The sequence below is a fragment of the Capra hircus genome, chromosome 4 (genome assembly GCF_001704415.2).
Source record: "Capra hircus breed San Clemente chromosome 4, ASM170441v1, whole genome shotgun sequence".
Classification (NCBI taxonomy): Eukaryota; Metazoa; Chordata; class Mammalia; order Artiodactyla; family Bovidae; genus Capra; species Capra hircus.
The window spans coordinates 31,717,700-31,741,881 of record NC_030811.1 but is presented as its reverse complement, the minus strand read 5'-3'; the positions used below and the strand labels follow the sequence as shown (position 1 = coordinate 31,741,881).

The window sequence follows — 24,182 nt, the reverse complement described above, 5'->3', positions numbered from 1 at the left end:
TTTCTTTTAAATAGGATTAACATTACAAGCAAAACAAACAAAATAGCAAGCTTTTTTGATGACTTTGGCCTGAGAATGCTGGTTAGCAGTTTAAGCAAGCTGAAGGAGCAGCTTGTGAATGACAGCAGGGTGAACATATATGTTTAGCCAGTATTCCAGAAGCTGAGAATTTGGCTATGTCTTCATTGGAATGTGTGTTGTGGAGCCACGCCATACTTAACTTCGACTCACGCACATGTGACAGATTTAAATTACAAATACTTTGTCCGGCATCTGACTAACTTTAGTGTCTATATTTACATTTTATTTTTCTCCCCAGGTTTTCAGAAATCTTTTCCACAAAGTGACACTTTTATTCTCTGCACACATTTAATTACTTCCAACAGTTTCTACTCAAGCTTTGACTGTCTAAAACAATCAGTGTGACAGAGGAGAGGAGAAGCAGAATTGAGCTGATCTCGCAACAGTTCTGCTGTGAAGTGAAAGTGTTAGTGGTTCATCATGTCCAACTCTTTGTGACCTATGGACTGTAGCCCGCCAGGCTCCTCTGCTCATGGGATTTTCCAGGCAAGAATCCTGGAGTGGGTTGCCATGCCCTCCTCCAGGGGATCTTCCCAACCCAGGGATTGAACCCACATCTTTTATGCCTCCTGCACTGGCAAGTAGGTTATTTACCACTAGTGCCACATGGGCAGCCCTTTTACAGTGTAGGCAAGCTAACAATTTGAATAGGAATATATATTAATTTGTATACACTCCAAGCTTTCCTAATTATCTTTATAACAAGAACTAAGAAGGTATTAGTCATCCTTGGATGAGCTATACTCAATTCTACTTGTCTTTTCTAAATATAATAAAAACACAGTAAACAAATTTAAAGTACATTATTAATTGATTAGCTATGATTTCTCAAATGGTTCACATCATCTTATTTAACTTTGGAGCTTCCAGACTTTAAGAACAAGTCACCAAAGAGCTATCATTGATTTATAATGCACATTACTACATTGGACTTTAGTCCAAGAACTTTGTATGGGACCCAAAGGAAACGGAAAAATGTTTACAAGTGAGCCATGGCAGCAATAGGCTGAAAACACATATCTGTATTCTCCGAAAACAATTAGGGCTAATACAATTAGGGTGAATATTCTAGTTCATTTTATTCCATGGGATTGCTTCTACTCTTGAAACTCCATATAGAAAAGAGTCCTTAGGGTTAGAACACTATTAAGGATGGTATAATTTTGCATGGCCCTTGCACATGTAAGGTAGACATTTTACATGATTGCATAAGGACTAAAATTTACAGCCAAAGATAACACAGGATCTGATTAAAGTTAACACATTTGGCGTTTAAGGCTAATCCACAATGGAAAGCAATCATTTCCAGGAAGGAGATCAATATCTCAACACAGTGTTACCTGTCTGAGTTGCTAGAAAAGATTTCTTATCTAAAAATCGATTCATAGGGTGTGTTTTCAAATTTTTCAGTTTCTTTTCATTTGTGTGCTATACAGAGGCACTTTAAAAGCTATTAATTGTAGTTTCAGGAGTACAAGACACTGGATTTCAGCAGTCACTGGTAAACATGGCAGGAAATTAAAATGACATTGGATTAAAAGGAAAGTAAACAAATCATTAAATCAGAAAACTTCCCCAAATCTTGTAAAAATCACTGGTGTCTGAGTTGAAGAACTTCCTTACTTAAAAAAAAAAAAAAATTAGTAAATATCACCCACCTACGCCAAGTAAGTGCAAATAAGTGAATACTACAGCTTTCTGATGTTAAGGTATGATGGTTCGCTGTTTGGACTCGTGACGGTTTTAAAATATTGATGTTAAGTACTCTGAGTCACAGTTCCTGCAATATTTCAAAGTATTATCGTATTATACATACGTTCCCAATAGAAAAACTAAAATGTCGAATAAAACAGGTTGGTGGTAAAGTTTAGTAAAAGGTATAAAAATTAAAAGGCTAAAAAAAAAAAAAAACCCTCCGTTTTATTGGGTAAAAATAAATCGCCTTCATTCATGAGAATCCAGTGCCCCCTTTTTTTGGTCTTAGTTAGTTGGTACGTATTGCACCCGCCACAACACATTGGAAAGTAGGTCCTGGTACACACTAAGGAATATCCAACCAGGTAAATACATCAGCGTGATAAGGCCCATGAAATTGAGCGGATAGTGAGAATAGTCCCAAGAACAGGCGCCCCAAGTGCGGAGTCCCAGGCCCCAGGACAACTCCCACGCGTAGATGAAGATCACGTAGAAGGGTACTCGCTTCCAGGTGCCCCAGCCCCGACTGTAGTGGAGGTGGAAATAGAGCTTTTCCACCACAAAACTGCAGCTGCCGTACATAAAGAAGGACCAGAGCGACGTGTGTCCGCTGCTCGTCCCGTCCCCGGGCCCCAGCAGGTTAAAGAAGAAGGTGAAGAAGATCTCATCCAAAAAACCGTGCATTCCGAAGAAAAGGAAGCGGAGCAGGTCCGGCAGCCCCTGGCTGGGGGCTCCCCCGGCGCCCCTGCGACCGCGAGGTCGCCGCCGCCGACCACCGGCTGTCGCTGGCGCCCGGAAGCCCGCAGGGGCGGGGGGCGCGCCCCGCAGCTGTTGCCGCCGCTGGTACCTCAAGTGCAGGAAGCGCTTCAGGAACACTTGGCAGTGGTAGAGCGCCAGCACGTACTGCAGGGCCAAGTCCAGCGCCCCCGGCGCCGCTGCGCCCCCCGGCCCGCCGACCCGGCAGAGCAGCGCGCCCGCCAGGGTCTGCAACCCCACGTGGGCCGAGGGGTAGAGGAGGAAATTGAAGACGAAGGCGCTGGGGCAGCGCCGCTGCTGCAGGTAGACTTTCTCCAGGGCCAAGTGGGTGAGCGAGTGCAGGAGGCAGCGGTAGGGCGAGGAGAAGCCCAGCATCCGGAGGTCCGGGCGGCGAGCGAAGCGGTGCGCCGCGGACAGGAGCACGTCCAGGGTGACCCCGTGCATCCCGTAGAAGTAAAGGCGCATCCAAGCGGGCAGCGCGGCGCCCTCGGCAGGCGCTTCAGCAGTGGACAGCGGCTCCGGGCAGCTGGCGGCAGCCTCGCTTCCGCGCCCTCCTGGGGCCCCCGGGCGCCTCGCCGCGCCGCCCCTCCGCGCGGGACCCTCGTCGTTCGCGTCGCTGCCGGCCATCGGCTCGGAGGCTGCCGGGGCGCCCGATCCCACGCCGCCACCGCCGCCGGGTGCGCGGAGCTGCTGGGCGGAGGGGATGAGCCCCGCGCCGCCCTCCGGCCGCTGCTGGCCCCCGGGGGGCGCGCGGGGAGCTCCGTCCCAGCCGCGGCCCGGCGGCGGCCGGAGTTGCTGCGATCCGGGGACGCGCGGGCCGCCCTGCTCGCGGAGTCCCCCCGCCGCGGCCCCGTGGCGCCCTCGCCTCCAGTCTCCGCCGAGGTGCCGCCGGCCGGCGCCCGCGCTCACCCTGCGCGGCCTATCGGGCGCCGAGGCCCGGCGAGGGGCGGTGGCGCCGGGGCCGCGAGGAGAAATGCAGACACTGGTGCAAACCCCATCTCCTCCGCGGCTCAGCCCCGCCGCCTCTGCTGCAGGCTGTATAAGCGTAACGCGAGCAGCGACGCCCCTTCCCCCGGCCCTCCCCATGGCCCTCTCGGCCCGGGTAGACCGACCTCTCCCGCCTTCGCTGCCCCCCTCCCTCCCCGCCCCAGCCCGGAGCGCGGAGCCCCGCGGAGTCCGCTGGGGAAGGCCCGGCCCTGCCTCTCCCATCGCGTCCCCGGCTCTGCACCCGGCTCCCTGGCCGGGCAGGAGGCGTTGGCTGGGGCGGAGGCACCGCGCGGAGCAACACCTAACAGGTGTGACAGCGAGCCGGTGGGCATCCGTTTTATCTAGGGGACCGGGGCTAGGGCCTGGCTGGCGAAGACGAATGGCGAGACGCCACCGACCAGAGGCTGGGCCCGAGATCAAACTGTGGTGCTGTATATTTAATGTCCTTTTTCAAAGCCAGCTGTGTCCCAGTCACTGAGGATAAACCCGAGGCTCCAGGGCGGCCGGCCCCCGGCAGTTCCTTGTCGTGGGAACCGCTTCGTCAATCTCTCCTGCAGCGGTTTGTTTGCTCCAGCCCAGGGGCCTGAGTCTCCCAGAAGTTATAAAATGATTGGAGGTCAGTAGGGTCAGGCACTGCTTTATCTTAAATCCGGACTAGTACCTTTGCTTGTATTGGCACATCCCGGTGCCGATTTTCTTCCTTGCAGAAGTAGGTCATCGCAGAAATGGAGAGTGAAATAGAGAGCAGAGCAGGAATTCGTTTTTTCTTTTCTTTGGAAGTGGAGAGGGTGGGAAGAATCCAGAATTTTGGTGTGTTCCATTGCTTTTTCCCCAATTTTTGAATCAGGCTTAGAATTGGAGATAACCTTCCAGGTAACTTATACTGACAACTCCACATCCCACCCCCCCCCCCCCCCCGGAAAAAAAAAAAAAAAGCCCACTAATCGTTTCTAGGCGGAAACTAGGTAAGAGTTCTAATTTGTAAGTTCAGATGTTTCCCGGCTGGAAAGCTTTCTGGGGGATTTTCCCCCCACCATCGGGAAAATTAAAATTCCGAGGTAGTTCCTCCATTTTTAAAGCAATTTCTCTTCATTCTCTCCCCTTCCTCATTTCAACCTTACAATCTGTGGTTGCTAAATTGTTGGCAAATTAAGGAAGAGAGAGAAATAAGTGTGGTGAGGAGACACGTTTTAAGGTGGTGTTGACACTTGAGTAAGGCTAAAGTTCTGACTGGTTTTTTAAAGCTTGACTAAAATGTGGTTACTTTGTAGATTTCTTTTGACAGTTGTCAAAAGTCAGAGCAGCTAGGGACTGAATCATTAGGCAGCAGCTCGTCAAACCCGTTTTGAAATAGAGTTAGCTGCCCAAAGGCCTGAGCAAATACAGTGAATGCTGGCTCCCTAGAAATTCACCGCCATTTAGCTTTGCTTTACCACCAACATTTAGCTTTGCTAAAGCAAAACTGAGTTTGTTGCTTGCCGTGGCAAAAAAGCTCTGAATCTTGACAAAAAGTCTTAGTAACATCTTGGAGCGGGGAGGACCTGCATGCGTGCTAAATTGTTTCATCCCTGTCCAACGCTGCCATCCCATGGACTGTAGCCCACCAGGCTCCTCTGTCCATGGGATCCTCCAGGCAAGAATACTGGAGTGGGTTGCCATGCCCTCCTCCAGGGAATCTTCTGACCCAGGGATGGAACTGAATCTCCTGTGGCTCCTGCACTGCAGCTGGATTCTTCGCCTCTGAGCCATGGGGCAAGCCTAGGGAGGACAATGTTGGGCTACTTAGGAGATTTTGAGAGTCTAGTTGAGGATGGGTCTTTCAATACAAGGGCTTGGTTAGAATTGGGTAACAATTTTAATATAATGGTTTAGGTTTGTTATAGGTAACAAGGTGAAGGTGTGAGGTGAGGGTTTCAGAAATGTTGAGAATAAATAGTAACCTTTTTTTTATCTCCCTGGGGAAAGCTTCCTGAAATAGTAATACTGTGTTGAGGAAGAGAATAGTAAAGTCATGCTAATGAAGACAGTTAAATAAAGTCATACCTTGTAGACAATAAACTATCAGTGGTGTATGGTCTTGGGTTTGCACAATCTAATTGTGAGGACCAATTTGAAATTCAAGAGGGAAATGATTTAAGTAAGGACAGATAAAAGAAACAGGACTGATGTTGACTTCTGAAATGACGCTCATCCTCAGTATGGGTAAAGGGTGGGGGAAGGGGAGGGAGGTTGATTAACAATTCAGTAATACCAGATCTGTATACTATATATTAAAAAAAAAATTTTTTTTTTTTTGGCTATATCTCACAGCTTGTGGTGTCTTAGTTCCCCAACCATGAACCAGGGATGGAACCCAGCCGGATAATGAAAGCAGCAAGTCCTAACCACTGGACCACCAGGGAATTCCTGTATTCCTATATTTGTGAAAAATTTGTATGCATCTTTCTACAGTTTCATTTATTTTATATAATCTCTTCTTTCTTAATTTCTTGTATTGTATACTAAAGTTCCAAATTAAAGAATTTTTTTCTATACATTGCTTAAACAGAGGTGATTATTATTGCTTGTTGCCAAACACAGAAAGATTGAATAATAGCTCATAAACTTTTTTGAATATAACACTGTTAGAGAATCATCATAGAAACCTGCCCTGTTGGTTCTATTATTAATATATGTCATCTTTTTAAAGCTGCTTCTTTTTAACTGTATTCCTTTTACTCTTCTAATATTTTAACAGGGGAGTCACATAAGTATCAGAAAAGTTTCTCTTTGTACTTCCTCCTGCTGGCTTTTTTATGTCCCTTTATATTGTTAATTTTAATTTCAGCCCTTCTTTTTTGTCCTGGGAATTTCTTGGAGCTCCTAGTTTATACCAGGAAGGCTGAGAGTGGGATTTCCTTGAGTGGGGCTCCCAAGGAACAGTCTTGGAATAAACTCTTTTAATTCATAAAGCTTGAAAAGAAAGCAGTAAGTTGTTTTGATAAAGCTTGCTTAAAAAATAAAATTTCACCTTGAGCAGTGTCAAATCAGAAATACTTCCTGTGTATAATCTGTGCCTGCCTGCATGTGCCTTGCCTTAAGTGCACCAGGGTGACTATTTTCCCTACCCCAGTTAATTCTTTTTTTTTTTTTTTAAGGAATTAGCTTCTTTTGAATAATAATCTTCCCTTACATTGATTAGTGGCTTATTGGTAACATAAATGATCACAGTTAATGGATACCACCTCTTGAGTCCTTTCTTGGCAGCTGTACATTTCACATATCAATACTTTGTACATTGTTTCTCTTATTTTTGTAAACATATGTTAAAACTAAGTTGCAGAAAATTTGCTTCTCCAGTATATCAGCTAATAAGCTAAAAGCCAAGCTGTGAAGTTGTTTCCATTTGAACCTAAAGTTCATTTGTGCTATACTGTCTTACTTCCTCTATTTTCATATTGAAGCCATCTCAAATAAGTTGAAATTGCAGGTTTGATAAGAAAAGAGATCCATTCTGTTTATAGTTTCAGCGAGTATTAATTTGCCGATCCAGTGACTGGTAAATTAACTCCACCCTAGTTACTCTCTCCCTTTTGTTATCATGCTTTTTGTTTTAATCATCAATCTACACAGTCATTTTTTATACTTTTTTTCCTCTATGTAATCAACTTATTTATTTTACCCTTCTTTCCTTCTGGGTTCCTTTACAAATTGGTAAATGACTATGAGGCTATGTGGAATGGGTTACTCTCTGGTGCTTATGCAAGAATAGATGGAGTTAGATAATAGGAAAAAGAGTATGGAATGCAAACATATTCCTGTGAGTGCTTAGTGCGTGTTTTTGACTGAGATTCAGCACTACCACTTCCTGCTGTTGCAGTTGCTTCACCCCTGTTCATCGTTACTCTAATCTGGGGCTTTCTTGGCAGCTCAGTGGTAAAGAATCCGCCTAGCAATGCAGGAGATGTGGGTTTGATCCCTGGGTGGGTAAGATCCCCTAGAGTAGGAAATGGCAACCCATTCCAGTATTCTTGCCTGGGGAATGCCATGGACAGAGGAGCCTGGTGGGCTATAGTCCATGGGGTCACAAAGAGTCAGACAGGACTTAACGACTGAAGAGCAATAGCAGCTAAATAGAAACATGTATTTAGGGGAATTCCCTGGTGATCCAGTGGTTAACACTCCCTGTTTACAATGCAGGGGATGTGGGTTTGATCAGTAGTTGGGAAACTAGGATTCCATATGCCTCTCCATGTGGCCAAAAAGAAACAAAGCAAGCAAATAAAAATGTATTTAAGTATGTTTTTTCTTCCTTCAATAAATAGCATTGGAACCCTTCTGAGCAATATTTTGTGCTATGTCTTGGACATACAGAAATGAATATGACAAAGTCTCTGTCCTTTTGGACTTTATAGTGTTTTACAAAAGATATAGTTGTTTATTTAAGAAATCAGAAATAAAAGTAAAAAAAAAATATGTATCACCCATGATACCACAATCCGTGGATAACTACTATTAATACTTTAGTATGGAGCCTTTATACCATCACCCAACATTATACTATCACAACATTATTGCTATTGCTATTGCTATTGCTAAGTCACTTCAGTCATGTCCGACTCTGTGCAACCCCATAGATGGCAGCCCACCAAGCTCCCCCGTCCCTGGGATTCTCCAGGCAAGAACACTAGAGTGGGTTGCCATTTCCTTCTCCAATGCATGAAAGCGAAAGGTGAAAGTGAAGTTGCTCAGTCATGTCCGACTTAGCGACCCCATGGACTGCAGCCCACCAGGCTCCTCCATCCATGGGATTTTCCAGGCAAGAGTACTGGAGTGGGGTGCCATTGCCTTCTCCTATCACCCCAAAGAGGTTATATTATGCATTCCTTTTGTAATTTGTAGTTTGCTTTGTCACTTACTGACTAGGAAGTATCTTTCCATTTGATAGTCTGCTACATCGTCAGTAATGATGACAGAGAATTCTTTTGTATAGATATTCCATAATTTGTTTAGCCAGAATGTGGAGATGCATTTAGCCAGTCTCTAATTTGGGGCTTGTTAGGGTTGTTTCAAAACACTTTTGCTGTTATGAGCTTCTGTCTGACTATTATCACTTTTATAGTATCTTTTTAATTTATCATGATCATCTTTTTCATGTAGCCATGTTTATTAGGATACATTATAACATCCAGTTGGAGGGTCAAAGTTAGGCACATTTTAAGGCTTTGTTGATTGCTATTAAGTAAGTCTCCAGAAACATTGCTGAAACCTTTGAACTTTTGTAGAATAAATATTTCCCTCTGATGGGACTAGGAAGTCATGGCTGCTGGGAGGTTGGCCTTATGGTAGAATCTTGGTTTTGAGAATGGATGTTTGGGGTGTGTCATACCATGGGTTGTACTGTCTGAGTGGAAGGTAATAAAGATAATCTTTGAGAAAAATCTAATATGATTAAGTAAAATATAAATGCATTATTTTGAATGATATACAGTTACTCCCATCTCTCCATGTTTAGATGTCCATCACTTATCTCTCCCTCTGAAACAAATTCTTCCTTCCCCACTCCCTTTCTTCCATTTTTGTATACATAAAAAACCTCGGTGTCAGAGATAGCACAACTAAAGCATGGTTTTTACCCTCAAGCAGCTCACTGTCTGGTGAGAGAGGTAGATAAATAGAGTCTGCAAGACTGAATAATAACTGTTATGACAGAAAAATAGCACTAAATCTTTTGGCTCACCTAGAAGGGAGATCTGACTCTTAACTGGGAAAAGGGTCTTCCTGTTCTCCCACTATACTGCCTTGATTCATTAACATCTCTCAGCCTTCATATTCAGCAGTGACCCTTGTTGTTGTTTAGTTACTAAGTTGTGTCCGACTGTTTGTGACCCCATGGACTGTAGTCTGCCAGGCTCCTCTGTCTATGGAATTTTTCGGCTGAGAATAGTGGGGTGAGTACCCATTCCCTTCTACAGGGGATCTCCCTGACCCAGGGATCAAACCTAAGTCTCCTGCTTGGGAGGCAGATTCTTTACCACTGGGCCACGTGGAAGCCCTAGCAGTGGTTAGGCCTTGCTTGTTTCACACTTTGGGCTCCCCAGGTGATCAGTGGTAAAGAATCCGCCTGCCAATGCAGGAGACACAGTTCAGTCCTCCCATGGAGGAGGAAATGGCAACCCACTCCAGTATTCTTGTCTGAAAAACCCCATGGACAGAAGAGCCTGGCAGGCTATGGTCTATGGGGTCTCAAAAGAGATGGACAGGACTGAGCACGCACACACATTTTACTCTTCAATGTCTCTTGTAAACATTTTCGTGGTTTGTTGCCTCCATTCCAATTTCAGTGCTGTCAGCCCCATCCAGACCTCTACTGCACTGGCCAGGACTCTTCCAATAATCCACTGACCGACATACCAGCCCAAGTTTCTTTATCCTCTTCCAGTCGACCTTGGATACGGCTATCAGCACAACCTCCATCTACTTTGAAAATTTCTTTGCCCTGGTCAAAAACCTTCAAGTGATTTCTGCAATTTACAGCAGGAAAGTTAAGCTCCTCCACTCTCAGGAGGACATAGTGACCCATTTTTTCAGCCTTGTTTATTCCACTCACCTTCAATAACCTCCCCAAGAGCCCCTCTTATTTCAGTAAATCCCATCCATTCTGTAAGGCCTGAGCATGTTGATACCCTCCTCAGAGCAAGGCCTGGGTACACCTACCCAAAGTATTTCAGTTGCCGAAAAGTCACCATAAAGTCTCATGTCCTGCTCTGTTAAACTGAATTTTTCAAGACATCTCATGTCTATGTTTTGTCATTTTGAAAACTCATTTGACTCACAAATATTGTCTATGTTCTTGTAGCTCCTAGCATAGAAACTTACATAGAGAAAGAGATCATCTTTCTTTTGACATCTGCGGATTCTCATACTGTTTGAAATGAACTGCTATTTTGGCAATTCGCAAACTTCTTTGATTTGTTGTTGTCAGTTGCTAAGTCCTGTCTGACTCTCTGCAACCCCATGGACTGCACCAGGCTTTCCTTCACTATCTCCCAGAGTTTGCACAGATTCTTTTTTTGTTTGTTTCTTTGCAGATTCTTGTCCACTGAGTTGGTGATGCCATCCAACCATCTCACACTCTGTTGTCCCCTTCTCCTCCTGCCCTCAACCCCTCCCAACATCAGGGTCTTTTCCAATGAGTCAGCTCTTCACATCAGGTGGCCAAAGTATTACAGTTTCAGTCTCATCATCAGTCCTTCCAATGAATATTCAGGGTTGATTTCCTTTAGGATTGACTGGTTTGATCTCTTTGCAGTCCAAGGGACTCTCAAGAGTCTTCTCCAGCACCACAGTTCGAAAGCATGAATTCTCTGGTGCTCAGCCTTATTTATGGTCCAACTCTCACATCTGTACATGACTATGAGAAAAACCATTCTATGTAAATAAAATCTAGTTATGTTGATATCAATTAGGTCATGTGTGTCTTGCCTACTCTTACATATTTTAATTTAACAGTCAGAGCTAAAAACATCTAACTAAGCTCCAGACAAGCTCTTCTTCCATTTCATCACTCTTTCCTGCTGCTAAGGAATTCTAGGGGATTATCCAGAGGATGATCTAGGCGATCATTGCTTCCCTTCTCAGTATCAAGCTTTACAAATCCTTCTATAATGTAACTATCTTACCTAGAAATCTTTCTGTGGGAAATTATAAGGGCTAGGATATAAAGGAAGCAAGAAGGGGAAGCACAGGGAAACATGCAAAGCGAGTGTGACTGTGTCTGGCTCCTCCCACCCTTCCTCAGTCTTATGTATGAGGCAGACATAATTATTGCAGTATTCTTTCCTAGTAAGTCTAGACTCTGCCTTAGAATTCTGTATAACAGAGTGATATTGGAAGACATCACGAGGCCACAGGAGTTGGCAAGAAAAATGAGTCCTACTTGGCATTCCCATTCTAGAATGTATATGGGATATTTATTTATCTTTAGGGAGAGTAAATATATGGAAAGCAGCATTTATACACTTGAACTCTCATAATTGGGATACTTGTTTTTTCTACAAAAGTTCTCTCCCTTCTAAGCAAATCTTCACAGTAGAATTTTTTGAGATCACAAGTTTTCCTAGTATACTACATGTATTGTCTGAGTTACACATAATTATTTTTGAATACAGTGTGACATAAGGTGAATTCTTATTTGTATTTAAGGCTAAAAAATATTATTCTGAAAGCCAGAATTTAACAATTAGCAAACAAATGAGTTTGAATTTGTGTAACATTCTTAAACATTCAGTATTAAGTTTCTTCGAACCTTTTAGAAATATCATCATATGTTTTACAGCAGGGGTCCATTCTCAATCACTACCATTATGTGTAGACACAGGGTTTTGTGGGTTTTTTTGCATTTGTATAATACTTTATACAATGCTTTCATATTTATATCATTTGTTCCTTGAAATAATATGTGATAGACAAGACATACCATTTATTGACAGGAAAATTCCAAAATAGGAAAATTGTATTTCAAGAATTAAAAGAACTCTTGGCAAAGCTGGGTGCAAGCCTAGATGATTTTGTACTTAGCTTTTATTAAAAAACACTTAATACTTTCACATCTTCAACACTTAAAAGGTACAGAAAGCTATGCAGAGAAACGTTCCCTCTGACACCTGTCTCCCATCCACTCATTTCCCTTTGGGACAGTGTTATTAGTGTGAGTCCCTTGGCTGCCATCCTGAGATATTTTATGCACAGACAAGTGACTAGAAGCCCCCTTAACATTTTTTATGATGACCTTAATATACCGTACACTTTTTTCTACACCTTACTTTTTTCACTATTAACTTTGTGCATTTCTTCACTGTGTGTGCATGTTATGCATTCTTAATCTATATATAAAGAACTTATCTTTAGTTTTTGTTTTGAATGGCTAAATACTATGTCATTGTTTGAGTGAATCATTAATTACCCAATGAGGCTCTTACGATGGTCATTTAAATAGTTTCAAATCTTTTGTCATAGTAAAAAATGCTGCAATATCAAAGCCTTGAATATGTCTTTCACTTGTAATCTCACATGTGTGAAAGACGATATTCAAGGCTTTGATATTATATTATATGTATATATATAAATGATAAATTCCAAGAAATGAAGGTGTTAAGTGAAAGGATGATATACGTGTAATTTTGCTAGCCAGATTGATCTCCTAAGTACATCAACTGCACTCCCACCAGCAATTATAAGTGGCCTATTTCACACAATTTAGCCAATGGTGCTTTATTATACTTTTTGATGTATGCCAATCTGATGGGAAAAAAATAGTACCTCATTGTAGTTTTAATGTTTAATTATATTATAACTACAGAGGGCATTATATTAAATATAGAAGAATCATTTGTCTTTCCCTTTCTGTGAACTATCTGTTCATATCCCTTTCCATTGGGCTGAGAGGCCTTTTAAAATTTATTGGCAATAGTTCTTATTTACTAGAGAGATTCATTCTTTGTACAATGCACAAGACTTTTGGGTCTAAGTTTCATGTTCCCACCACTATATTAAACAAATCACCCCAGGAGGTTATTTCTTCCTTGAAATTAACTTACAGCATTGAAGAATTTTTCCTTCTGTCTAATTTTCCCTGAAGCATCTTTAGGGAACATTCCCAAATCCTACCAGAATAATTTTACCTGTAAGAATACTCCTTCTTACCAAGAGGCATTTCCCTTTGCTGGATTTTTTTACCCAAATATCTGGAAATGAATTAACATATACATTTTAGAATTTCACTGTAGCCTAGATCTCCTTTCTCAATCTGGGTGTGTGCAATAGGAAGCTGCACTCTCTGAGCTTACTCTTTCTCACACCTACCCAGCGGCACTGGTCCCACTCTGAATTTACCTCCCCAGGCGGGTCCACCCCTCCGGTCAGCAGCTCCACTGGGCCTGTCCCAGAAAGAAACAGTCGCACCACTCTTTCCCATGGCTTCCTTGTCCACAGGAGAATTTTAGTGGATTATGGTTAACCAAATACAAATTCTGAAAACATAAAGAACAGATTGTAATCGGCAAACCCTTTGTTTTCAAGTTATTCATGTGGCTTTTCAGCAGTCACACAAAGCCCTCTTTGTCTTTGAAAAACAGAAAGAACCTCCTAAGTCACCAAGTATTTAAATCTCTTCAGTATGATGGGTGGGCTAACGCGTGAATCCTGGCCTGGTACAAAGGAAGTGCTGTGCAAAACTCATTCTCAAGCCACGTATGCTGCTAAATTTGCCACCATCAACAGTTTGAAGGTAAAAATCTGAGAGGGGATTAAAAACTGCTCAAAGATTTACAGTGGGAATAATTCATGTAGCTGGGGACTTCACTGTAAAGAAAGACATGAGGACCCAGAGTTATTGAGTCTGCACGAGTCTTCAATGTACTTTAATAATGTGTTTCTGGGTCATAAAATAAACATGGAAAAGATGGTTCCAAAGTCTTTATCTGGGGAGAAGGGAAAATAAGCACATATAGGCTAGAAACAAAATAACACTTTGATCAAATATATTCTTATTTAAAGTAAAGATGTGTTCTTTTCTCTCTTTCCTCTGCATGGTATTATAATTTAATAAAAATTTTTAAAAAAGAAAATCTGATTTTTATCTGTGTGGAGTGCCTCTGGAATGGTAAGAGAGCTAGGCGGTTTTCTGAAGCTTGGTGATAATGAGCGTGGTCTCTGCCATCAGACTGCTTGGACTCAATCCTAGTTTAGCTGCTTCCTTTTTGAATGACCTTGGGTAAGCCTCTCTCCTCGCTTGTCCTAGCCTCGTTTCTCACTTCGAAAATAGGGATGACAGTGTTGTTATGAGGATTAGGTAAGATAACATATACGTCCTAGTTATGATTTGGTTTTGTTTTAAAAGGCAGAACATTCAAATATTAGTAGTCTAAACAAGGGGCAAATTATTTTTCTCCTATGAATAATTTCCAGTAGATGTCTGTGGTCATGTGATATTATACAGTTTCTGGTACCCAGGTCCTATCTCATGTGGTTGCCCTACCATGTATGCCTTTCGTTCCCAAGTATTTGCCTATTTTGTCTATTCTAGCAAGCTTTCTTTAAAATTTATTTATTTTTAATTGAAAGATAATTGCTTTACAATATTGGTTTGATTTCTGCCATACATCAACATGAGTATTTATTTATTTTTAATTTGGCTGTGCCAGGATCTAGCTTTCTGAGCAGGGATCCAACCCTGGTCCCCTGCATTGGGAGTGCAGAGTCTTAGCCACTGAACCACCAGGGAAGTCCTTTGCCTGCATTCTAGCCATCAGGAAGGATAGAGAAAAGACTATTGAAAACACTTCCATTCCTAGCCCTTTGGTCATAATTTAGTTGCAAGATGATCCATCCCTATCAGCAAGGGAGATTGGGAGGTATAGTCTTTTTCCCAAGCAGCTAGGTACTGTTTAATATCCAGCCAAAAAGCAGGTCTCTTAGTATAGATGAAGGGGAATATTGCTGGGGAGGGAGATAAAGAGAACAGGTATTTCAAACCAGCTAGCAATTTCTCCTATTGGGTACAAAATGCTTAGTACAGAATCTAGCAATAAATAAAAGTTCCTATGATTGCTATCATTTCAAATGCCGATTTACATGTCTAGGATTCAATCAGCTCCTTTTACCTGGGTGTTCCACAGGCGCTACCAACTGAAATTTCGAAAAATGAAGTCATTGCATCATTCATTATTACGCACTCAGAGGATGTCTGTTCTGCCATTCCTGTTCTTATTTGGGGTCTTTTTTTTTTTTTGATGCATACCATTTTTAAAGTCTTTTATTGAATTTGTTACAATATTGCTTCTGTTTCATGTTTTGTTTCTTTGGTCTTGAGGCATGTGGAATCTTAGCTTCCTGGCCAGGGATTGAACCTGCACTCCCCGCATTGGAAGGCAAAGTCTTAACCACTGAACTGCCAGGGAAGTTCTCCATTTGTGTTCTTAGACTTGGATAATGGCTTCACCACCCGTCTACCTTGCAGTCTCTCTCTGCACTTCTTTTGCTTTACACACTATCAGTTCCTCTTGGGAAATGTCCCTCAGATACAGACTTTTCTCTACTCTCACTATGTGCTATGTAAACTTCACAAGTCTTTAGAATGTGGTTTACCAGGCTTTTTGTAGTCTGAATCCAATTTATTACTTACCACAACGCATCGTGTACTCCAGCTACCCTGTGTTAAAAAGATAGAGCAAATATTTGTGTTTTTATTGTCCTGAGCAAAATTTGAGCCGAATATTTGTTTAATAAACTTTTTTTTAAACAAAGACAGTGATTAAAAATCTACATGAGCAACCAGTTTTATATACTACAATGAAGTGTTAGATGCTCAGTTGTGTTAACTCTTTGCAACCCAACAGACTATAGACCACCAGGTTCCTATGTCCATGGAATTCTCCAGGCAAGACTAATGGAGTAGGGTGCCATTTCCTCCTCCAGAGGATCTTCCCAACCTATGGATTGAACCTGGGTCTCTTGCGCTGCAGTCAGTTTCTTTACCAACTGAGCCACCGGAGAAGCTCTCATATACTACAGTAATGCAAAATCAGAAGCTCTTTTCTGAGGGGGCATCTTTATATGTCTCTTAATAAATGAAAAATTTGCCAAGAAATAAAAGCCATATACATTCTTTTTCACTTATATTCATTTCATTTACAATCTTCCCGCTAAAACCTACAGACTCACAAGAAAGTCAGAACATTCCAGAGTTGCCTGCTGATCAACTTTTCTTCCCATACTCTGTTAAAGATTTGTGAATGACTCATTAGAAAAAATAAACTTGCTTTCTAAGCAGTTGAACCCTAGATCCTAGATATTTGGTTGCTGTTAAGTTCTCAATCATTTTTCTTTCTAGGTCTGTTAAATATTCAGACTCTTTTCCTTCACTGGGATTCAAACTTTCATAAGATTCTGAATTCAGAGTTTGGAATCTGAATTTTTGTGCCTCTGTTTTATCTATTTAACCTAACAGTCTATCCAAAAAGTTATTTTCATCAACTTAGAGGACACAGTGCAGACTCTCTGGCTGTAATTAACTAACTAGGTGAGGATAAAAGCTAGGGCAGTTTAGTGGTTAGAAGTTTAGGCTCTTTAGAAAGCTATAATTCTAGTTTCATCATTACCCGGTAATATAACCTTGGGCAAGTTCCTGAGTGCCTTGGTGCTCCTTGAAAATGTGGGTTGGAATAGTTCTGTATCTATTTCAGAGCTTTTTCCTTTTCTTAAGATTAAACAAGTTAATTTTTGCCAAGTTCTTAGACCAATTCCTGTTTTATAGCAGATACACAATAAATGATTGAGGGCAGGAGAAGCGGATAACAGAAAATGAGGTGGTTGGATGGCATTACCGAATCAGTGAGCATGAGTTTGAGCAAACTCTGGGATATAGTGAAGGACCCAGAAGCCTGGTGTGCTGCAGTCCATGTGTGTGTGTGTGTGTGTGCGTGTGTGTATGTGAGTGGGTGGTTTGCAAAGAGTTGGACACGACTTTGCAACTGAACAACAGCACAATAAATGATAGCTTTTAACAATGCTATTGTTCAAGTTACTACTTTTTGTCTTATTATTTGTTTCTCTAGTCTTAATAGGTTCTCAGATGCTTAATATTTGAGCTATATTTTATATTGCCAGATGAAGCACAGAGTATTAATAAAGCACTATCAATTATTAATATTGTTGTTGTTTAGTTGCTCAGCTGTGTCCAACTTTTTGCAACTCTGTGGACTGCAGATGTTAAAGTTTGCTCAAATTCATGTCCATTGAGTTGGTGATGTCATCCTCTCAGGGATACCGTTGGTATCTCATCCCCTGTCACCCCTTCTCCTCTTGCCTTCAACATTTCCCAACATTAGGGTCTTTTCAAATGAGTCAGCTCTTTGCATCAGTTGGCCAAAGTATTGGAATTTAAGCTTTAGCATCAGTCCTTCCAATGGATATGTAGGGTGGATTTCCTTTGGGATTGACTGGTTTGATCTCTTTGCAGTCCAAGGGACTCTCAAGAGTCTTCTCCTACACCACAGTTCAAAGGCATAAATTCTTCATTGCTCAGCTTTTTTTTTTGTTTTCCATCTCTAACACCCATACATGACTACTGGAAAAACCATAACTTTGACTATACTGATATTTGTAGGCAAAGTGATGTTTCTGCTTTTTAATATGCTATCTAGGTTTGTCATTGCCGTTCTTCCAAGGAGCAAGGGTCTTTTAATTTCATGGCTGCAGTCATCATCTGCAGTGATTTTGGAGCCCCAAAAACAAAGTGTTGTCACTGTTTCCATTGTTTCCCCATCTATTTGCAGTGAAGTGATGGAACCAGATGCCATGATCTTTCCTTTTTGAAAGCTGAGTTTTAAGTCAGATTTTTCACTCTCCTGTTTCACCTTCATCAAAAGGTTCTTTAGTTCCTCTTCACTTTTTGCTGCAATGGTGGTGTCATCTGTATATCTGAGGTTATGAATATTTCTCCCCACAGTCTTGATTCCAGTTTGTGCTTCATCCAGCCTGGCATTTTGCATGATGTGTTTTCAATGTAAGTTGAATAAGCAGAGTCATAATATACAGCCTTGATAAACTCCTTTCCCAGTTTTGAACCAGTCCATTGTTCTATGTCTGGTTCTAACTGTTGTTTCTTGACCTGCATACAGGTTTAACAGAAGGCAGGTAAGGTGGTCTGGTATTCCCATCACTTTAAGAATTTTCCACAGTTTGTTATGATCCACATAGTCAAAGGCTTTAGCATAGTCAATGAAGCAGAAGTAGATGCTTTTCTGAAATTCTCTAGGTTTTTCTACTATCTAACAAATGTTGGTAATTTGATCTCTGGTTTCTTTGCCTTTTCTAAATTCAGCTTATACATCTGGAAGTTCTCTGTTTACATAATGTTGAATCCTAGTTTGAAGGAGTTTAAGCATTACTTTGCTAGCATGTGAAATGAGTGCTTTTGTGCAGTAGTTTGATCATTCAACCTTTGGGATTGGAAGGAAAAGTGACCTATTTGGAAGCTGAAAACTAATCTATTTTAGGTTGACAGACAAAACAATATTCATAAAGCACTATCAATTATTATTATTATTATTCCTTAAATTGCAGATATAGAAATAACTCAGAATTGTTAAAAATTTTTCCAAGGTCTTAGCATATCTAAAAGTTAGAGCTGAGATTTAAACCTAGATATGTCTGTCTCCCAATGCAAAATCTTTTCTACATTATCAGACACTTGGAAATTAAGGCTTGAATTTAGCTTGAGATTCCAAAGGCTGTATTTTCAGAGGATTAAAGAAAAAAATGCCAGCTAGTGTTGACATTGATATCTGTTGAACTGTGAATGCTTTAGCTTATTCAGGATCCCTTCTCCCTCTGCCTCAAACAGGCACAACCGAAACCTTACAAATCTAAACAAACTTACATTAAATTATTTCCTTTATGAACAATGGCCAATATTTTCCCTAACAATAAGCAAAATCTTTCATTTCTGATTTCTCATTCTTTGCTTCTCTATAGTACACTATGGTTGTTATTATTCTTATTGAGAATCCAAACCTATCAATAATCGAACAGTTACATTTATTGTGCATATATGCGTGCGTGGGTACTCAGTCGCTTCAGTCGTGTCCAGCTCTTTGCAACCCTGTGGACTGTAGCCAGCCAGGCTCCTCTGTCTGTGGGATTCTCCAGGCAAGAATACTGGAGTAGGTTACCATGCTCTCCTCCAGGGGGTCTTCGCAGTGCAGGGATCTCACCTGCGCCTCCTGTGTCTCCTGCATCTCCTGCATTGCAGGTGGATTCTTTACCATGAACCACAAGGGAAGCCTTTTTAGGCCTATATTATGTGTCAAAATGTGCTAAATAACCCATAAATAATTTTATTTAACCCACTCATTAATCCAGTAAAACAGTGGTCCTTAAGAGGGACAATTTCGCTTCCCAGGGAGCAAATGTGGAAAGAAGTTAGATTGTTCCAACACTGGGATGTGTGGCATCTAGTAGAGGCCAGAGATGCTGATAAATCTCCTGCCAAGCACAGGGCAGCTTCCTGCAACAAAGAACTAACTGATACCGAGTGTTGATAGTACGTAATTGGGAAACATTGCTGTACAGTCTTATGACCTCTGTATTATAGAAGTAGGAAGCTCAGAGAGGCTAAATAATTTGCCCATGGATATGACCTGTAAATGACAGAACTAGGCCTAGAACCTAGATATATCTAGCTCAAAGTTCACCTTTCCCCCTACAGAGAAGCAAAGATAATTTCAGTTTAGAGAAGGAAAAGATTAGTAGTTATATACCAAAACCATAAATTTACTTTGTGTTAATTGAATGAAAACACATCATTACCAAATGGAGTCTTTAGGAAAGTTTCTGACCTTGCTGTGACACCTGAGCTTAATATCTAGAGTACTTGATATAGAGAAATAAAACTGTAATTATGTCAGAAAAGGAGGAATTACTTTTTTTTTTCATTTAATCACTCTTTTTTTGTTGTTTGTTTCTGAAAATGCTGTTGCTGGATGTTAAAATGATGTTATGGATGCAAAAAAGGCATAGGCAATCAGATAAAATTATTCAGGTTTCTGAGGGAAAGGATCATCAAAAATGTTCTGTCATGGTGTCACTAAAAATAGACACATTATAACAGGACCAAAATTGATACCAAGAAAAAGTTGATATTATAGTGGTAAACTGCCTGAAATGCTAAGCAGTCTTATAAATAAGTTAGTTGCTGTTTAGAAAATACAAATTGAGCATTTGGCTTATTCAGAAACAGGACTGCCTGCTTGCAAGGCTTATTTTACAGAAATTACTTTTTTCACATTTTATTCTCTAACCAGCTAACTATAAAATGAAAGTGTGAAAGGGTTTGTTGCTCAGTCACATCCATCTCTTTGCGACTATAGCACTATGGACTGTAGCCCATCAGGCTCCTCTGTCCATGGGATTCTCCAGGCAAGAATACTGGAGTGGGTAGCCATGCCCTTTTCCAGAGGATCTTCCCCACTCAGGGATCAAACCTGGGTCTCCTGCATTATGGACAGATTCCTTAGTGTTTGAGCAACCAGGGAATCTGCCTAACTATAACATACTAAGGGATATATTTACAATCTTACATGTGTTCTTTTCTAAGTGCTCTATAGAGATTGAACTTAAATATTTTAGAATTTTGTCCATGAAGAGGAAGTCAAATTTATTCTGAATTATGTCTATAGTATTCCCATTTAGTATTTCCATAATAGCAAGTGGTAGGGTATGGCAATGAATATATATGAAAAGTGAAGGACTGGTCAGACGTTATCCCTGTATTTCAGAACTTAAGGGACAAGTGGAATTGTGACATTTCTAACTGCAGGGCAGAGTGTAGCTTTCAAGATGATGATTTGGACATGGAAGACTTCAAATGTAATTCTCTGATCCACTTCGACCAGTTTCTAGCACCCCAACAAAGTATTTCTACAACACCTGATGATTCATTTTTCAGAGCACTTGCCAACATCATTATTTTTGTTTATTATCTGTGTCCTTTGTATTGCAAGTTTTGTGAGGACAGGGTTTGCGCTAACTTTCGTAGTATTTTCTATTTCCTTAATGAACCCTTAAATATACAGGAGTTTTCCTTTTAGGTACATGTAGTTTAGCTTAAAGAGATGAGCAGATAATATAAAAGAACACTGAAGAAGGAGGAAGTATATTTATATGTATTTATGTATACAGAGAACTGAAAGCTGACAACAGAAAAGAAAGGAAATAGATTGAAATAAAAAATGGAATAAGAAGCTAAGGATAAATTTCCAAGAAGCATTCATAATGAAAAGACCACTAGAAAAGAAAAGACTCTATTTGAAGGTACTTCTGAACTATAGTTTAGAATACTAAGCAGTTCTGAACCATAGTCATAGAATAAGAGATGAGTAGGGAACTCAACACTTCTACTTCTAGAAAGAAGATTGTGTATTTCTCTGCCTAGATTGTGTAGTCCTCATGTCCTCTGATTGAAACATGCTCAAGAAAAAGAGAGGGCTTTGTGATTATTTTGATTACTGTTTCACAAGGTCTTGAAGGAAGTCATGGAGAGGATGTGATCACAAATTGGCCTGTGAGCTGGGCCCTGGCATTTTGAGGGTCCTCATCCCCACCTTTGTCTTGGGAATGTAAGTTCTGCCCATGGTTCCCACAGCAGGAGCTGTATTCAGGTTCACAGTATTGAGACAGTAATGTGTTGTTGAACCAAATGGACTGGATATATGACTGAACTTCACTAAGAGTTTTGAGGAAACTTTCAAGATTCTGGGAGCTGGCTGTAGATATCTATTCATTTCCCGGCCACCTAAGAGAAGCCTCTTCCATAAATTCTCCTGCTTTTGAAAGCTGCCATCGACTGACCTGAAGTGATCTGCCTCCTGCCTGAGTTTCCCCTTGCCCTCTCTGTATGGGGCCAGTTTGCAACCGACACTGTGTTTTTCCATCTTGTAATGTTTACACCTAAAATGTAAATAGTTGTTCTTGGGCAGGCTTTAAAGCTTTCAGTATTTGTCAGTTCAGTTCAGTAGCTCAGTCGTGTCCAACTCTTTGCGACCTCATGAATCGCAGCACGCCAGGCCTCCCTGTCCATCACCATCTCCCGGAGTTCACTCAGACTCGCGTCCATCGAGTCAGTGATGCCATCCAGCCATCTCATCCTCTGTCGTCCCCTTCTCCTCCTGCCCCCAATCCCTCCCAGCATCTTTCCAATGAGTCAACTCTTCGCATGAGGTGGCCAAAGTACTGGAGTTTCAGCTTCAGCATCATTCCTTCCAAAGAAATCCCATGGCTGATCTCCTTCAGAATGGACTGGTTGGATTTCCTTGCAGTCCAAGGGACTCTCAAGAGTCTTCTCCAACACCACAGTTCAAAAGCATCAATTCTTTGGCGCTCAGCCTTCTTCACAGTCCAACTCTCACATCCATACATGACCACTGGAAAAACCATAGCCTTGACTAGATGGAACATTGTTGGCAAAGTATTGTCTCTGCTTTTGAATATGCTGTCTAGGTTGGTCATAACTTTTCTTCCAAGGAGTAAGTTTCTTTTAATTTCATGGCTGCAGTCACCATCTGCAGTGATTTTGGAGCCCAAAAAGATAAAGTCTGCCACTGTTTCCACTGTTTCCCCATCTATTTCCCATGAAGTGATGGGACTAGATTCCATGATCTTCATTTTCTGAATGTTGAGCTTTAAGCCAACTTTTTCATTCTCCTCTTTCACTTTCATCAAGAGGCTTTTTAGTTCCTCTTCACTTTCTGCTATAGGCTGGTGTCATCTGCATATCTGAGGTTATTGATATTTCTCCTGGCAAACTTGATGCTAGCTTGTGCTTCTTCCAGCCCAGCATTTCTCATGATGTACTTTGCATATAAGTTAAATAAGCAGGGTGACAATAAACAGCCTTGACGTACTCCTTTTCCTATTTGGAACCAGTCTGTTGTTCCGTGTCTAGTTCTAACTATTGCTTCCTCACCTGCATACAAATTTCTCAAGAGGCAGGTCAGGTGGTCTGGTATTTCCATTTCTTTCAGAATTATCCACAGTTTACTGTGAGCCACACAGTCAAAGGCTTTGGCATAGTCAATAAAGCAGAAATAGATGTTTTTCTGGAACTCTCTTGCTTTTTTGATGATCCAGCAGATGTTGGCAATTTGATCTCTGGTTCCTCTGCCTTTTCTAAAACCAGTTTGAACATCAGGAAGTTCACAGTTCACGTATTGCTGAAGCCTGGCTTGGAGAAGTTTGAGCATTACTTTACTAGCATGTGAGATGAGTGCAATTGTGTGGTAGTTTGAGGATTCTTTGGCATTGCCTTACTTTGGGATTCGAATGAAAATGGACCTTAACCAGTCCTGTGGCCATTGCTGAGTTTTCCAAATTTGCTGGCATATTGAGTGCAGCACTTTGACAGCATCATCTTTCAGGATTTGAAACAGCTCAACCAGAATTCCATCACCTCCACTAGCTTTGTTCGTAGTGATGCTTTCTAAGGCTCACTTGACTTCACATTCCAGGATGTCTGGCTCTAGGTGAGTGATCACACCGTCATGATTATCTGGGTCATGAAGATCTTTTTTGAACAGTTTTTCTGTGTATTCTTGCCACCTCTTCTTAATATCTTCTGCTTCTGTTAGGTCCATAACATTTCTGTCGTTTATCAAGCTCATCTTTGCATGAAATGTTCCCTTGGTATCTCCAATTTTCTTGAAGAGATCTCTAGTCTTTCCCATTCTGTTGTTTTCCTCTATTTCTTTGCATTGATCGCTGAAGAAGGCTTTCTTATCTCTTCTTGCTATTCTTTGGAACTCTACATTCAGATGCCTATATCTTTCCTTTCCTCCTTTGCTTTTCACTTCTCTTCTTTTCACAGGTATTTGTAAGGCCTCCCCAGACAGCCATTTTGCTTTTTTGCATTCCTTTTCCATGTGTATGTTCTTGATCCCTGTCTCCTGTACAATGTCACGAACCTCATTCCGTAGTTCATCAGGCACTCTATCTATCAGATCTAGTCCCTTAAATCTATTTCTCACCTCTACTGTATAATCATAAGGGATTTGATTTAGGTCATACCTGAATGGTCGAGTGGTTTTCCCTACTTTCTTCAATTTAAGTCTGAATTTGGCAATAAGGAG

General features: G+C 41.3%; 1 protein-coding gene across 1 annotated transcript; it reads right to left on the bottom strand.

Annotated features, from left to right (window-relative positions):
- Nucleotides 627–3,170, bottom strand: TMEM229A (transmembrane protein 229A). The gene has a single exon (XM_013963408.2). The coding sequence runs from the start codon at nucleotides 3,157–3,159 to the stop codon at nucleotides 2,062–2,064; it is 1,098 nt and encodes a 365-aa protein (XP_013818862.2). The 5' UTR covers nucleotides 3,160–3,170; the 3' UTR covers nucleotides 627–2,061.